We start from the raw sequence: 15,520 nt of genomic DNA, 5'->3' as shown, positions 1-15,520 counted from the left end.
TTAATAAAGAGACGGGCACTGCGACGTGAACCGCAGGCTGGCCCATGGTCCCAGGATTTGACTCTTCCTAAGGAATAATCCCTGCCACCGCAGGGGGCAGAGCCTAAGAAGCCGGAGGCTCAGAAGCTGGGCTCTGGCCACGTGGCATCCACTTGCCCTCAGGAAAAAAAAAAAAAAAAAAAGCCATTTCTGGTCACACTTTGGTGAGGCAACAGGAAATTAGGGATGTTCCTGTAAATCCCTGGGACATAGGTGTATCCACCCTGGTTTCCTGCAGGGATGCTGAAGCCACATGCCAGCCTGCAAGGCCCTGAAAATAAGTTGCTAGCAGAAAAGCTGATGCGAGAAATAAAAAAAATACATTTTAAAAAGTTAAAAAGCAAAAGCAGGGTAACACTGTAGTACTCAATTCACCCACAACATCTTATAACTCGTAAGACAGTCACATTTGAATTTTTTTTTTAAACCTATCTTATAAACATATACTGAAACTAGCAAGTCAGTTTTCTCTTTCCCTTATATTTGCAGTGGAGACACCTGAAACATCCAATGCGGTCATAAAATCCAATTATTCCAATGGGCAGGGATGAAAGATAATGTTCTTTCTGATCGCATATAATTAAATTAACCAACTTGGCATCTGTTATGCCCACCTGGAATATCTTGGATCTTGTGAACCTGGCAGTAACTGCCTTTTCCAGGGACTGTGAGCAAGCGACTGCGTACGCCCGTGGGAGCTGCCTGCGGTCCGTTAAGCTCTTTAGAGCGGCAATGGCACTGAAGGGTAAATGCAACAGAAATAGCAAGGGTTTTTTGTTTTTTTTTTAAATAGGATTTGTTAAGGTGAGGAGCCAGAAAGAGAAGAGACCTGCCTGGAGTTCCTATTTAGATGCATTTCAACAGTGAAATATTTTAAAGAGTATCCTCCCAAAAACTATGGGAATTACAAACATTTCCCCTCTGTCCATAAAGCAGAGTTTAAATTATCCCTTTTCATAGTCCATGTTTAAGGCAACAAGTGTAATGACACTGCTCAGTTCATCTCGTCAGAGAAGCAGGATCATTCTTCTTCTGAGCTGGAGTCTTGCTAGAGAAGTTATTTTCCAAAAATCCATAGAACATTGACTCCTGATACACCAAGATTTACACGCCTGCAAAAACAACATTATAATAACAAAACACAAGTAAGTTAAAGCTCCTATTTAAAACAAATCTTCATTACAAGAAAAACTGCCAATTCCACACATCAGCATTTTAACCTTTGTGTAGGTATTGTGTTTCACCTTGAATTAAGTACAGCTCTTCCAGAACAAAAAAGTCTGGACATTGCTTTTGTGTCAGTGCAGCTTTCAGTGTGCACTCCAAACCCCTCTTGTTATGCCGAAAACAAGAGATTACAGCACAATGGCAGTATCTGTCTCCTGTTTATAAATAGTGCGGGACTTTCAGCAAGAAGGTAGCAGGCTGGTTGTCTGGCCAAGGCCACTGCTCCACAGCACGGACCCCACGAGATTTTCAATCAGCACAAGACCAAAGAAAAGCACAAAACATTTCCTGTGTGCTCACGCGCACAAAACTTACATGATCTTGTAAAAAGGCCGCCATAATTTAAAAGGAGAAGATGATTTTAACTCCATCAATATCGTTCTCTTACAGCAACTTCAGTTATGGTATTTTGAAACAGAAAGCTCCTGTTCAGATCTCACGCGCGGCGCAATGGTACATAACGTTTGACACTTACCCAAGCATCCCAGATTCTTTTGTCTTTATGATGTACAGAAACATAAGCAATGTATGGAACATGTTTCTGCCCTGAATCCATGGGAAGAGAAAAGAACTTGGAACTGAAGTCATGTACAAGCAATCATACCAATATCTTAGATAGAATGTCTTAGTTAAAACAACTGTCATGTCCTGTCCTTATCTTAGGTAGAGCAGTACAATTTTTCCTTCAAAACTTTTTGCAAGATTTTTTTATATATATATAAAAACACACACACTGCAGCGTGCGCCATGCTGGCCTGTTAAATAACTTGAGATGAGAAAAAACTACAATAGAGAGAGACATTGTGAAATGGTATTACAGCTTGGATTGCTGGGTTTTTGCCTCAATACTTACCCTTCAATTAGGCAAACATCAGAAAAAGACCAAACTTGTTTTTTGGGAGGATTATCATCCTCAAATACTTATTAATGCTTTTTTAAAGAGCCTTTCTGAAATTAGAGATCAGGTCACAACCAGGGCTCAATATAAAGTTAAAATGTGCAGGAAAAGTCTAGTATTTTGATAGTGAGACTAGACATTTCCCTCCAAAAAATCCTATAGACAAGCATCAGGCTTGTTGGCATTGAGGAATAGCAACTCACACCAGAGCTTATAAAAATTAGGATTTTAGAATAAATCCTCAGAAAATAAACAACGGGAAGTACTGCCTGGGTACTGACGTACCTAACTTAGGCACTGAAGCTACTATTTAGTAGCAGACAAAATACCACACAATGGTCAAAGATCAAGGTAACATTTGCTTTCTGCACTGAGCCAGCCTCCATATAAATATTCAACAGAAGTGGCTAGTTCCAAAAAAAATTACCCTCAAATCAGGTCTGCTCAAGATTTCTTGCCAGCAGGAAAAAACTAACACGATCATACCTCGGGCAGATTGTAGACATGGCGGTGGTAGATCAGCTCATAGTGGGGTGGATTGATGTTGCTTTGGTAGATGCAAAATACATTTTCATTTGTAATGTCTGTAAATCAAAGTTTTTAAAGAAAATAGGGATTTTAAAAGTGGTGATGTGATCCAAGCAGTAAACAGCAGCTAAACAAGCAGTCCAAGAGTGCCAATACCTGGTTTATCTGGTGTTTGAATGAAGTGTTGCGAAGTGAAGGTTCTGCCATCAGGATATCTGGGGCTAGGTGGCAGTCTGGAGTCAAGGTAAGTGCAGAATATGTGCATAAGGATCTGTGCAGACAAAAACAAACCTCACTTTAATATCATTAAAAAGACTGAGGAACAAAGTGCTACAATACAGAGTCCGTCATTGCATCATGGACTTAATCCCACTATGTTTAGAAGCCCAAGGCAGCTTAATACTTAAAGCACTGAATTCAATGGTCCAAGGCATGCCACTGACGTCAAGGCAAGTTTATTTTTCCTGTAAATAAAACAGTTTCAGTCACAACATGATAAAATGGTGCCATGTGTGAACTGAACTCCTGACAGACAAGTAACTTTATCTTCACATCTTACAGAATTTGGCAAAGTCGCAGATCTTAATAGCATATACAGGACAAACTACAAGCTATCTGATTTAATGCTGCTTTTCATACTAGCTGCAAGGATTTGCCTTAGAAGGGCATATCCGATCTAATTATAACTTTTCCAAACACTACACCTATCTAGCAAGTTTCTCCTCTCTCATCAAGAACAGCAAAACAAAATCTCTGAAGAAACTTGAGCTGCCCATGAACCTTACCAGCTATGCCAAGATTTTGGAAGAAAGTCCTAGAACAAGTATCTTCTTACCTCACAGTGAGAAAATTGCAACGCTGCATGTTATATGTTTTAACCCTTACAGTAGAGCTCTCAACATTCTCTGTGTGCAACGTGACCAAATTATTCTGTAATATGATACCTCGTGTGTTCAATATATAAAACACAGTTTGTGTTGCAGACAAAACAAAAGAATTTCTATGGGCTAAATGCCCAAAGCCTCAAGAGGTCTGGTGGAAATCACTGCTTCATGTTGCATGTAATGAGACTAACATTACTGTAAAAAACTCTTCATTTTGCATTTATTGTCTTGAGTAAGTTAATGTCAAAGCTTCAAGACAAATGTTTATACTAATTTCATCTTTTATATCAGAACTTCCTTCCCAGAATCTTCAGAAGTTTAATATGTTGTCCAATACCACCTCTCTTAGTTGGTTTTGGTAAAAGACAACGAACTCAGGGTGTGATGTTCTGTGTTATGATCTTTAACACTTTCAAGCTGTTCAGCTTGCTGTCTACCAGGACAGCCAGAGCTGCTTCCCAGCTAGTCAGTCCCAAATATTTAGTCATCTTCACAACTAGAAAATTTAAATCCTATTTCAAGACAGATTTTGTTCAGCTTTAGCTTCCAGCAATTCAATCTTTTTATCTTTGTCAGCAAAGTTGTAAAGCTCTTACACACGGATCTCCTGTTTCTTCTTCTCCCCAGTAACTGAATATCTCTAGAGTGAAAAAAAAAAATCACCCGGACTCTACTTTCAAATACAGAGTTCAACTGAAGAGTCACACTGTAAAGCTTGTTTTCCACTCCCTGGATTATGCTGTGGCCTTTCTTTTAATTATTTCAGCTGAATTTTCAAGTCACTGTGTATACTGAAGTGTTTTTCTCCTAACCTTTCTCATTAATTGGCTAAGCATGACTACAAGTCTGTTCTCAAGTAAGATAACGCAACACCTGCAGATTTTTCAGGAAACATTACTCAATTAGACATCAGACCTGCCACTCAATCTATGTTTGTTCCTCTATCTGCTGCAGCAAAGGAAAACTAGAAGAAGGCGGAAGGTTTTCCTTCCATTAGAAATTATGAGGTTTGGTTAAGGCAGACTTTTTTTTTTTTTTTTTTTTTAAATACGGTAAGAAAATTGCTCTAGCAAGATCCCTACGTGTCAGGCTGCTCCCCACACAGTTTCCTGACTGACATCTCAGATGAGTCTAAATAAGAGGTTGGCCTAAGACTAAGACATGCAATTGCATTTTTGTGATGTGCACAATGTCCAATCCCATTTGCATTATTCCTCGCATAATTTCACGGACTACAGTGGGATTATCAGTAAGTGAGGCAAACAGGATTTTGACCATGTTCCTCAAAAAACTTCTTTGCTATCACCCACAAAATTATGCTGAAAGACCCACTTTAGGAAGTTATACCAAGCCATCTTTGAAAACTTACAGCACAGTCAGTGGGCAAGTCAGCGCCCCATTTACAGCCTTTGAAATCTCCTCCTCTGTTCCACCGGAATGAGCTCATGCATCCTCCCTGAGAGAGCTCTGAAAACAACAAGATTTATTCAGCTACTGGGGGCTGAAGATGTAAGAAAGACATATTTGACACTAGCTTTGAGAACATCGTATGCATTTCCAGTACACAAAATAGGAAGAATTCAACTAATGAAATGCTTATAAAGATATATATTTAGGGGAGTTGAGTTTACAAGGTAATTTTTATTTGTAACTCATGAAGGGGTTAAATATGACACTTCATACCCCAAACTGAGTGAAATGGGAAATAAAACTTCTAAAAATATCCCAAGTCCCACATCATTATATTGCTATGAAAAGAGAAGGCTGGAAAAAATCTCTCTGCTACTTGAAAAGCAGCTCTCCTCCCTGCTGTGACTGTTTCAAACATCTTAACTGACGGGGCATCTGACACCACCGACACTTGACCCAGCTAACTGAAATGTTTTAAAGTCAGTATGATGACCACGTACCTTTCATCCTTTCAACCAAATACTCTTGGTTCGGCGTAATATCCAAATACTGCTCTATACCGTTCAGATTTGGAATGACTGGAGCTTTAACCATCGCTGCCTGTTTCTGAGTGCTGATGCTGGCTTCTGCATGCAAGAGCCAGCACGCCATCTGCACCCACGACAGAACTTTGAACAGTCTCCCTTACAAGGCGTTAACAAATGCACTGTTACAAAGAGGAACTGGCTTTTCTGTCTTACTATTTACTAAGCTCCTAGACAAAGTTAACATCTTATGCAGTACCCCAAATGCTCGTTTCCAATCCCAATGAAGCACTAGCTGTCTCCCTTACACCACAGATTATAAATGCTACACAGCATTGTGCAGTCACAAAAGAAGACAGTCCCTTATCTGAAGGACTTGCATTCCATAAGAAAATAGAAACATAAATAGCGTGAAAAAGGGAAGAACTAACATCCATTTTAAAGAGCAGCAGGAGAGCAGCCAGGTGGAGATGCGGCCAGTAATGATCAGTTTTTCACAGGCATCACGACAGATGCAGATCTTGAGGGGTGACTACAAAAAGGCCAAAAAAAGTAGGCTTTGTTTAAATGCAACATATCAAATCCTGCTCTTGGTTAAGGGGGATATACATGTGAGATGACAATGGAAGTAGTTCTTTCAGAGTTGTACCATGACATTGTAGCTAGAATTCCAGCTCATCAGAATGTTAAAAAAAAAAGGAAAAAAAACTGCACCCCAAAAAAAGATAATTTCTTCCAATGCTCGTAGCTCTCTAAAATCCACCCGAGATTGTCCTCCCCAACCCCAACTAGTGCTACATCTAGTACAAATTATCTCAAATGTAAATGATTAATAGCCTATCTGAGATAACAGAATTATTTTAGGTTAAAAAAAAAAACCACACACTTCCCAGGTCTGTGGTTTTAATATTATTTCAGTCATAACAAGACTTCTCAGTTCTTAACGGTATTTGCATACAATGCATCACATCTAAGTTTTCATAAAACGTTTTGTGGCCTGACTGCTTTGAGACCAGATAGTGGGTAACAACTCAAGGAAGTAACGGCAATAGGTTTTTCAGGAACTAGCTGATTTTAAGGAAGAGTTTGGAAAGACATGTACTAGTGTAGACAGTGAGAGCTGACAGGCAGCTATCCTTGCAATGTGTAATAGTTTTCTGACAGTTTAAGATATAATAAGGATGCTAATCTGAGCCTTTAACTCTCCAGGAATAAATTCAGAGAAAACCAGAGCTTAAGAATTGTATATTATATTAGCATCAGCAAGCGTTCATCAGTATTTCCAGAAATCTTATGAAGAACCCTTCCAGTTTAATAAAGTGCATTACATGCAACAAAGATCTCAAAAATTCAGAGAGGAAATAGACTTGTTTTCTATAGTACCTATGCAGTGCCCTGCTATGGGGCAGCCCTCCACCAACCACCACAGGGAACCCCACTGCTACTCTATCATCCTACCTCCAATTTGCATTTCTGGGTACCCCATTCTTCTCAGCTGAGTGCTCACAGACTCAATCTCTTGTACAAGTGCCACTAAAATAGTCTCATTAATCCACTAGGAAAGAGAAATGCAAAATTTAAAGTGGTTAGAAGCAACAAGAATGTGAAAAAAAAATGTTAGTTTACACCCTAGTCATCATCACCACCATTACAATCACAAAGGAGCTTAACAACAGACACTTTGAAGCCAACCAAGAAGGAAAAGCAACTAAATTAGAATATCAGTTTAGATAGGGTTTAATGACTCTTTAATACCTTCTAAAGCACCAGAAATTCAATATAAAGGATTTGGGAAAACAAATCTCCAGAAAGCATTGATAAAGCTTTTCTGGACAATGAGAAAAGGGGTATTCTGAAGCACTGCACACCATTCATCAAGATAATTTAAACTTTCATGGGTCCACTCCCTCTCAAATCCGTTTCAGGAAATCAAGGGTCTGATAAACAATATGTGATACTTGTATGTGACAGGATATGGGAACTGAAGCCAAGCTGCCTGCAGGTTTATGAACAGATGCTGAAGAATCTGGTACAGAACAGTCATAATCCAAAATCGCATAGAAATCTTTGCTTTTCAGTCACCCCACTACTTAAAAAAAACAAAAGAACAACAACTACATACACGATAGTTGCTATGACTGAAGAGGTAATTCAAAGTTAGACTTACAAATTATTTTGCCATAGCATGCAATTTTATTTCCTTTGCTGTAGTGATTCCTGCTCCTAAAACCAAAATTTTCTTTTTGTTTTTTATTGCGCTCCTCAAGACTGTCAGAAAAAGTCAATGGGCTGGCACTTTCCATGCTTTACTTGAGCCCAGGAGAATGAGTTCGAAATACGGGAGGAAAAAAAACAATTCAGATATTTGGGTTGTAGAAAGAAAAAACAAGTCTTATCACATCCACTGCGTGTTAAGATGTTTTTGTCTCCATTTGAAGGTGGGTGAACTTTACAATTGTAAAGTCTTCAGAATACAAAACACCTAGGTCAGCAAGTGCAGAAGTGCAGGTTGCAAATGTGTCTTAATACTTGTTACAAGCGTGCTGTTTTAATCTCCTTGTCCAAGCCCACCTTAATCCTCAAATGGACTCAAATATGCAATTCTTTTCACTTCCCTAGGTATACATGGGGCATTGAGGTACTTTTTCATTCTGCTGTACCTATTCCAAAAGCAAGGACAGGCAGTCTATAGGGACAGGACTTACACTTCTGAACCTAGTGGTCCAGGAATCCATGTGATCAAGCTGTCGTCGATTCACAATCACCCTTGCCCAAACCTATGGAAAGAACATTATTATCTACATACAGCAACTTAACAGAAAACCAAGAGAGTTTTTAGGGCCTAAGATGTTTTCTGATCCCAACCACAGCACACAATTCAAATTGCATTTGTCCCAGCACTCTCATACACCTACTGGCTGTATCATGTGATTTCTACAGCAGCTTAACATACTAGACTTCTACTTTCTTTTCACAGCACACCAAATCTCGCATGAGTCCAAATTTGCAGCTTTGAGCTCCCTGCTTTATGAAGATAAAATTGGTCCAAATTGTAGGATAGATTAAAGAGGTACTTGAATAAGAAGCTTCATTAGGTTAACATATGAAATAAAGAAAAGGGATCAAATTTAATTAAAGCTACATTAATGACATTCCTTTGAATCAGACTTATTCCAGACACAAGTATAAGGGAGAATGTTTTACATACCTTCAACTATGTGACCATGTCAGGTGCAGGCCAGTTTCCAGTCAATTTTTATGTCACAAGTTTATTTTACCCAGCGTACAAAATGGTAAAAGAAAAGTTCTGCAACTGCCATTCTCGAGTTTAACTCATAAAGTCTGTCTATTCTCAGATTACATAGTAATATTAAACAACTTCAGATAAAGTATTTCTGAAGAGTTGGCCAAAAGACAGAAGGGTTTCTTGCTTTCCACCATGGCCCGCACAGTGAGTATCAGTTAATTACAAAGACCACAGAGCAAGAAAACCTGAAATTCTCTCAGGAGCCACTTTTCTACCTAAATACAGGTATCTTGCTCTCCAAGGGAGAAATCATTTTCCTATATGAGAATTCATCTCTCTCTCTTTCTAATATTGTTGATGGAGCTCAAGTCCAAACCTTTGCATGGAACTACATGTTTTAGAGCCCTATTTTTCCCTCTTGGCCCCTTTGGTGCTGAACTTGCTTCTTCTGCAGTCTGCGGAGAGCTCAGATGAGCTTCGTCCTTGTGCACTGATGGAACTTGGGACCTGCAAGCCAGCTGATACTGGAACTTTCTCAGCACCTGTGCTTGCTCTACTAAGGAATGGGTGTAGTTCCAAAAAGTCGGGCTGCTGGAAGGAGAGCTGGAATCTGAACTTACTGAAATGACTTTAAACAGTCACGTACAATTAATCACAAGAATCACAGAAAGTAATCACAGAAGCAACAGTACAGACAATAGCTCCATATATTAAGGTTTTGACTGGAGAGACATGCATATGAATTATGAATACATACACCAAAGTCTGTCTGCATAAACACTGATTTCATCTTTATGTTAATAAGGTATTATCCCTATTCGGGACAAAAACTGCCTGCAGGTGATTCACCACCTTTATCTGAAATGCCTTCTCCATAAAATATTCCTCTCATCAAGGTGATAAAGCCCACCATCTTATCACAGTCCACTACAGCCAAGAAATACTACAGATAGAATCTATCAGCATATATTTCCATAAGACTTCTTCCTTGGGCCAGTGACAGCAGCATATTTCTGTCCAGTAGAAGGAGACGGAGGAGAATTTTCTGAAGCTCCTCAGCCACAGAGATGTGTAGAAATTACCAAATTCTGCCTCATGCCTTAATTACTTGGTAGAAGACTAAACTGGTTAGCAGCCACCTTTACCAATTTCAAAAGTGCTTACCGTATGTATGAGTTAGGTCTATTTACTAGTACTTCAGCAGCTCTCTGTCCTTGCTGGAATCCTTTCCAACTTTTCTTATCCACAAAAGCAGCTCTCAAATAAAACCAACATCCTCTCCTTGACAAACTTTTCAGGCCAAATAAAGTTATTAACCCAAATGAAGTCTACACTGTTTCTCTTCTTCACGTCGAAGGTACTTTTGCAGTGACTTCAGGTCTGTGATTTCATCGTCTTGACCAATACGGGAATTATACAGAATTAGTGAAGAGCGGTAACGAGCCCTTAGCCCGCTGCTTTCCACTGGTCCAACGCTTGCGGGATATGGTGAACCAGTAGGAGAAGGGCTGAAGCCGGAAAGCTTTGAGGAACAAAAGCAAACAGCTGGGTCCTATGAGGAAGATAAGAGTTCCATTTTGATTTTATAAACTATGTGAATTGATTGACTCAGCAAAAAAGAATTTACTGCTCTGCTGATGGCTGCTATAAAATATACTCTGGTTTTGGGGAGGGATTTTTGTTATTTTGTATTTACATTTTAGTTTCTTATTTTTGCTTTGGTCTGAAACAAACTAGCTATTCTAAACCAAATAAATTAACACTAGGGAAAGAGGATGAATACTGACAAGGCAAATTTTCATCTGCTCTGCAAATGGAGCAAACACACACACGACCCTCCACTAGCTTATGGCACAACGCAAGGACATGATAAGTAAATCCAAACCGTTCCCCTTGAAGCCACCTTGTTCATTACCTTACTGTAGCTGCTGCTTGGTGAATAGGTTAAAGCACTGCTGTAAGAAGCGCTGTTGCTTGACAGAGCCTGCAGCTGAGGGCTGTACCCCGCGATACAACCAGATGCAAACTTTGGACTGGCCCTGGGGGAGCAGGTTGGGCTGTAACTCAGCACACTTTGACCCTGGATTGTAGGAGAAAGCGTAGAAGAAGGGACCTTCTTTGCTGCCAGCTCATGCAATGGAGTTATCTGTACTGCTGCAACAAGCAGAAAAACACAATTAGCACTGTAGATGCAGCATCCCAAAACTCTCCTCCTCGCTTTAAATACACAGCAAAACACATACACACAACTCTATCTTAAGGAAATTCTATGACATTAAAAAGATTATTCTAGTCTGACCCCTAGAGAATTCAGCAGCCAACCCCACTGACATAAAAATCAGAAAACAGACACATGATCACAATTCAGTACAAATTCTACAATTTAAAATTTCAGTTAAATGCAACCGGGCACTTTACATAGCCTGGGGTAATTATTTAACTTATTTGGTCGGCTGCTCTGACTGCTTCATGCATCTTTAGCACATCTATGTCTTAATTTACCTGCGCAAATACAGACATTACACCCTTGAACTTTGGTGATATAACCGTACTCCCTTCTGCTGCCTTTTTTCTAGAGTCAGCCTGGTAGTACGTAATACCAGCTGTACCAGCATTTTGCTGTCGCTGTATTTGTCGGAACTTTGTCAAGTTTTTCTATATTTTACAACTTCATTTAGACATTCAAAAGCTGTCAGAGTGACTGCTCTCTAGTTTGTCATTTTCAGGCCACACAATAAAGTCTGCCTGACTCTTTCTAATTTCCTCTCTTCACCCAGTGTGATATTAGTAGGATATCAAATTCAAATACAAACCTGCACTTTCTGCCTTGTTCTCAGTCTCATGTATAGGTTACAAATTGCTTGTCCAGCTTCACAAAGTTTGAGTCTCTCTCATTGCCCTTTAACAGTCCACCATCCTGTCCTTTTTTGTTGCTTGTTTCCTCTCCAGTTCTCCCCTCAATCACTCATTAATTTATCACTGTATTTTGAACTTTAATATGCTGCAGTTAATTCATCCTACTGCTTTTGTCGGCTGAGGTAATTGAGAACTCACTTCACTAAAGATTCATGGACTTGAGAAAGATACTATCTTTTTTTTTTTTTTTTTTTTTTAAAAAAAAAAAAGACCATAGGTATTATAACACCTACCTGCATTCTGCATCCCTAGAAGGATCTGCTGCCTACGAGTCATAACCAAGGTAGTTGGTGCCATTGTGTATTTGAAGTACATCCAAAAAATCAAATAAGGCATTCAGGCTGAACAGGGATGCAAGTGCAAGCTCCGGAACAAGCAAAAAGGTTTTAATCCTGCTAGATAACATCAGCATGAGTAATAGCAAAAGTAATTTATTTGGAAAAACAGGTTTATACACACATCAAAAATAGGTTATTATCAGTGCTACCAATAACTGCTAGCCTGAGCACAAATGTAAGACTTCTCAACCTTTTTATGCAAGAACCATTAGAGATTAATTTCCTTTCCTATTGAAATTAATTTGTGTGGCTAAAAGTGTAAGGTATTTTCCAGACAGGTTACAAACTACTGCAATCAATTTTCACACTATTTATCAAGTGTCTTCTGCCAAACCTTCTGTCACTCATCTCCTGATTTTGCTCTCACTCTTCCTTCTTTTCATCCTCTAATAGTATTCGATACAGCTAGTTTTGAGCCTACTCATTTGAAACAAACTTTGATTATCTGGAAATCTCATGCAGCCCTACAATACAACACAGCCGTATAATCTCAACTATTCCACACAGCCTTACTGCACACACTAAACAGATCTAGGGTATGAAACAAGTTCTTCACACCCTTTCATGAGGCATATTTAAGACAACCGTTAAAATCCTCTTACCTGTCACTAAAGTGATGAAATTCCAACAGTACCAAGAGGGATAAAGGGGAGCAAAATGAAGTTTTGTTTTGTTTTTTTAAAGCTGCCTTAAAAATGCCTTCCCTAGCAAGGAAACTGGAGGCTGAAACCTTCCCTCCTCCCCAAAACTAATTTACATGCTGTGGCAACTCACCGATATACCAGAGTGGCCAGTATGTGATGTTGTAATATGAGCTTGTAAGTTTTCCAGGCCTGAAAAGAAAAGCAAAAAGTTATCAACTTACAGTAACTGGGTTCTGGGAAATATTTAAGCATATACAAAGTAGGATGCTTTACTTATTTGAGTCAGATGTAACAATCAACATACATGTCAGTATATATCATCCCTGCAACAGATATATTAAGGAGTCCCCTGGCCCAGACCACTTTCTGGTCCTCAGCCTCCTTCCTTATCTTCATGGTCTGGTCAATGAGAGAAGCTGCTGAAATCTGTTCTGCTGCCATTGTTTGTAACATGAAGCAGAGAAAGACAAAAATTGAAAAATTTTATACAGTAAGATTCTCACTCAGTACAAGAATTAAGAAAAAACAATAATCAAAAACAAACTATATAAAAAGACTTCACCTTTAGGTACCAATTCTTGTGTGATGTTTTTTTTTAAAAAAAACACATTCTTTTTACCAGTAAAGAGAGGCAACGTTTCTCTTATAAACTCTGTAAGCACTGTCACCTCTTTACAGTTCAACAGTGTCCGTTTTCTCCATTGGGGTGCAGAGGAGAGCGCCAGATTCTGACCGCGCTTTTGAAAAATAACATTCTTCGGAACGTCGAGGCAACACTGTCTTCTCCAAGCAAGGAAACCAGATCGAGGAAAGACCTTGTAGCTTTCCTACTGAAAATACCTCCGCTCAGTTCAGCAGGTACTATGACACTTTCAGACTGCACAGCCGTCTCCTTCTGTCAGCTCACTACAGCTCAATATCCTCCACACACTACCTCACCTTTATGCCCCAAAAAGCCATACACAACAAAAATAGCACTTGAGACTTTTTCTGCTCCTCCCATCACCACAAGAAACTACCATGCCCTCCCCCAGCCGCACGTTTAGAAACTTCTCAGTACTTCATTGCTGAATACGAACATAAACCATGTGCTTTCTGGGACAAACAGTTGTAACTATTGTCAGTTCAGTTCAGTTGTAACTGAACTAATGGTACTTTGTACCAAAAAAAAGAAAATCACACTGCTCCCACCCCTCACCACATGCAGGCCGCCCCCCCACACACACACCTTCCCTGGCCTCCCCACACAGACCTGCTGCTGCTCACAGCCTGCCCCACATGCTTCCAGGGCTCGCTGCCAGCCGCCGCCCGCCCGCAGCCCTGGCTCCCCTCCCAGTCCACCCCGCAGCCCCAGCAGGCGCCCAGCCAGGGCAGCAGCACCCCCGCCCCGCCCCGCCCCGCCCCGCCCCGCCGCTGCGGCCCAGCCCCGACCCCCGCACGCCGCCGCCGCAGCCCTCGCCGCAGCCGCCTCAACGCCTGCGCCTGCGCCAACGGCCTCGTCACGCGGACATGACGCCACAGGCCGATGTGACACCCGGCACGGCCGCCCGGCGCCACGGTGACGCCGAGGACACTGCGGGCGCTCGCGCAGGCGCCATTGCTGCCCACGGCCGTTGGGCGCCCGCCCTCTTTGGGCGGGAAGTGGCGCGAGGGCAGCGCCGCCATGGCGGCCGCAGCGCCAGTGTGAGATTAGCTGCGACGCCCGCAGTGCTCCTGGGTTTTTCCCTGCTCTGCTCGCAGCTCAGCAAATACCGTGATACTGCTCGGGCTGCCCCAGGGCAGAGGCTGATCAAACCTGTTATTCCCTCACACAAAGCTGGCCCTGGGATGCACATAGGAATAATAACACTGTGGGTTGGAGAACAGGAGGAGACAAAATTAAAAAGGACAACACAGGGTCCTGTAAGCGCGGGCCAGTGGACAATGCTGGCTGCTCTGAATGCCTTCTTGGCTTTGCCTCATTTCCTAAGCACGAGGGTAAAAGCAAGAAAAGCCTAAAACGCAGGTAACATGGAAGGAGCGTTAGAAGCCAAAACCCCAAAGCTATCAATAAATGCAGCATCGAGCGTTTAGCCCACAGTCTGTCACCTCTGCACGGGGACACGGTGCCCGTTTTCTCCCCCGGGGTGCAGAGGACACACGAGAGAGTGAGCTGCTGACAGCGCTTTTAAAAAATAACATTCTTCGGATGGCAAGGCATCGCTGCCTTCTCCAAGCGAGGAGACCAGACTGAGGAAAGGCCTTGCCCAACCCAGCAGCTTTCCTACTGAAAATACCCCCACCCACTTCTGCAGGTACCAGGACACTTGCAGACTGCACAGCCGTCTCCTTCTGTCAGCTCAAGACAGCTCAGTACCCTCTGCCCACCTCCCCACCTTTACACCCCAAAAAGCCGTATGTGAAAGAAATAACACTTGTGACTTTTTCTGCTCCCCTCATCACCACAAGAAACTGCCAGGCCCTCCCCCAGCCGCACGTTTAAAAACTTCTTGGGTACTTCATCGCTGAATACAAACATGAACCATGTGTTTACTGGGACAACTACTTTAACTGAACTAACGGTACTTTGTATCAAAAAAAAAAAATCACACTGCACAAGCAGCGTGAGGGCGGCGCTGCCATGGCGGCCGCGGCGCCAGTGTGAGATTAGCTGTGATGCCCTCAGCGCTCCTTGGTTTTTCCCCGCTCTGCTCACAGCTCGGCAAATACCGTGATACCGCTCGGGCTGCCCCAGGGCAGAGACCGATCAGACGTGTTATTCCCTCACACAAAGCTGGCCCTGGGATGCACGTAGGAATAAGAATACTGTGGGTTGGAGAATGGGAGGAGACAAAATTAAAGCAGATGGTCATGCAAGCGCAGGCC

The 15,520-nt window shown here is 41.5% G+C and overlaps 1 protein-coding gene and 2 long non-coding RNA genes across 3 annotated transcripts in view; all 3 read right to left on the bottom strand.

Annotated features, from left to right (window-relative positions):
• The window catches only part of LOC135330517 (uncharacterized), a 140,039-nt gene that overhangs the window by 59,798 nt on the left and 64,721 nt on the right, over positions 1 to 15,520 (bottom strand). The window lies entirely within an intron of this gene.
• LOC135330511 (transmembrane protein 209-like) lies at positions 35 to 8,357 on the bottom strand. Its single transcript, XM_064524403.1, has 7 exons — positions 8,216 to 8,357; positions 6,969 to 7,065; positions 4,946 to 5,043; positions 2,849 to 2,963; positions 2,651 to 2,748; positions 1,742 to 1,812; positions 35 to 1,151 (listed from the first exon to the last, which is right to left on the bottom strand). Exons 1-7 carry the CDS (start codon positions 8,243 to 8,245, stop codon positions 1,097 to 1,099), a joined length of 564 nt encoding a protein of 187 aa, XP_064380473.1. The 5' UTR covers positions 8,246 to 8,357; the 3' UTR covers positions 35 to 1,096.
• LOC135330512 (uncharacterized) lies at positions 10,223 to 10,901 on the bottom strand. The gene is made up of 2 exons (XR_010392532.1): positions 10,673 to 10,901; positions 10,223 to 10,279 (listed from the first exon to the last, which is right to left on the bottom strand). It is a non-coding gene; the product is annotated as an uncharacterized LOC135330512 (long non-coding RNA).

The sequence above is a fragment of the Dromaius novaehollandiae genome, chromosome 21, assembly GCF_036370855.1.
Source record: "Dromaius novaehollandiae isolate bDroNov1 chromosome 21, bDroNov1.hap1, whole genome shotgun sequence".
Taxonomy (NCBI): Eukaryota; Metazoa; Chordata; class Aves; order Casuariiformes; family Dromaiidae; genus Dromaius; species Dromaius novaehollandiae.
This window is presented reverse-complemented; position numbering and strand designations above follow the sequence as displayed.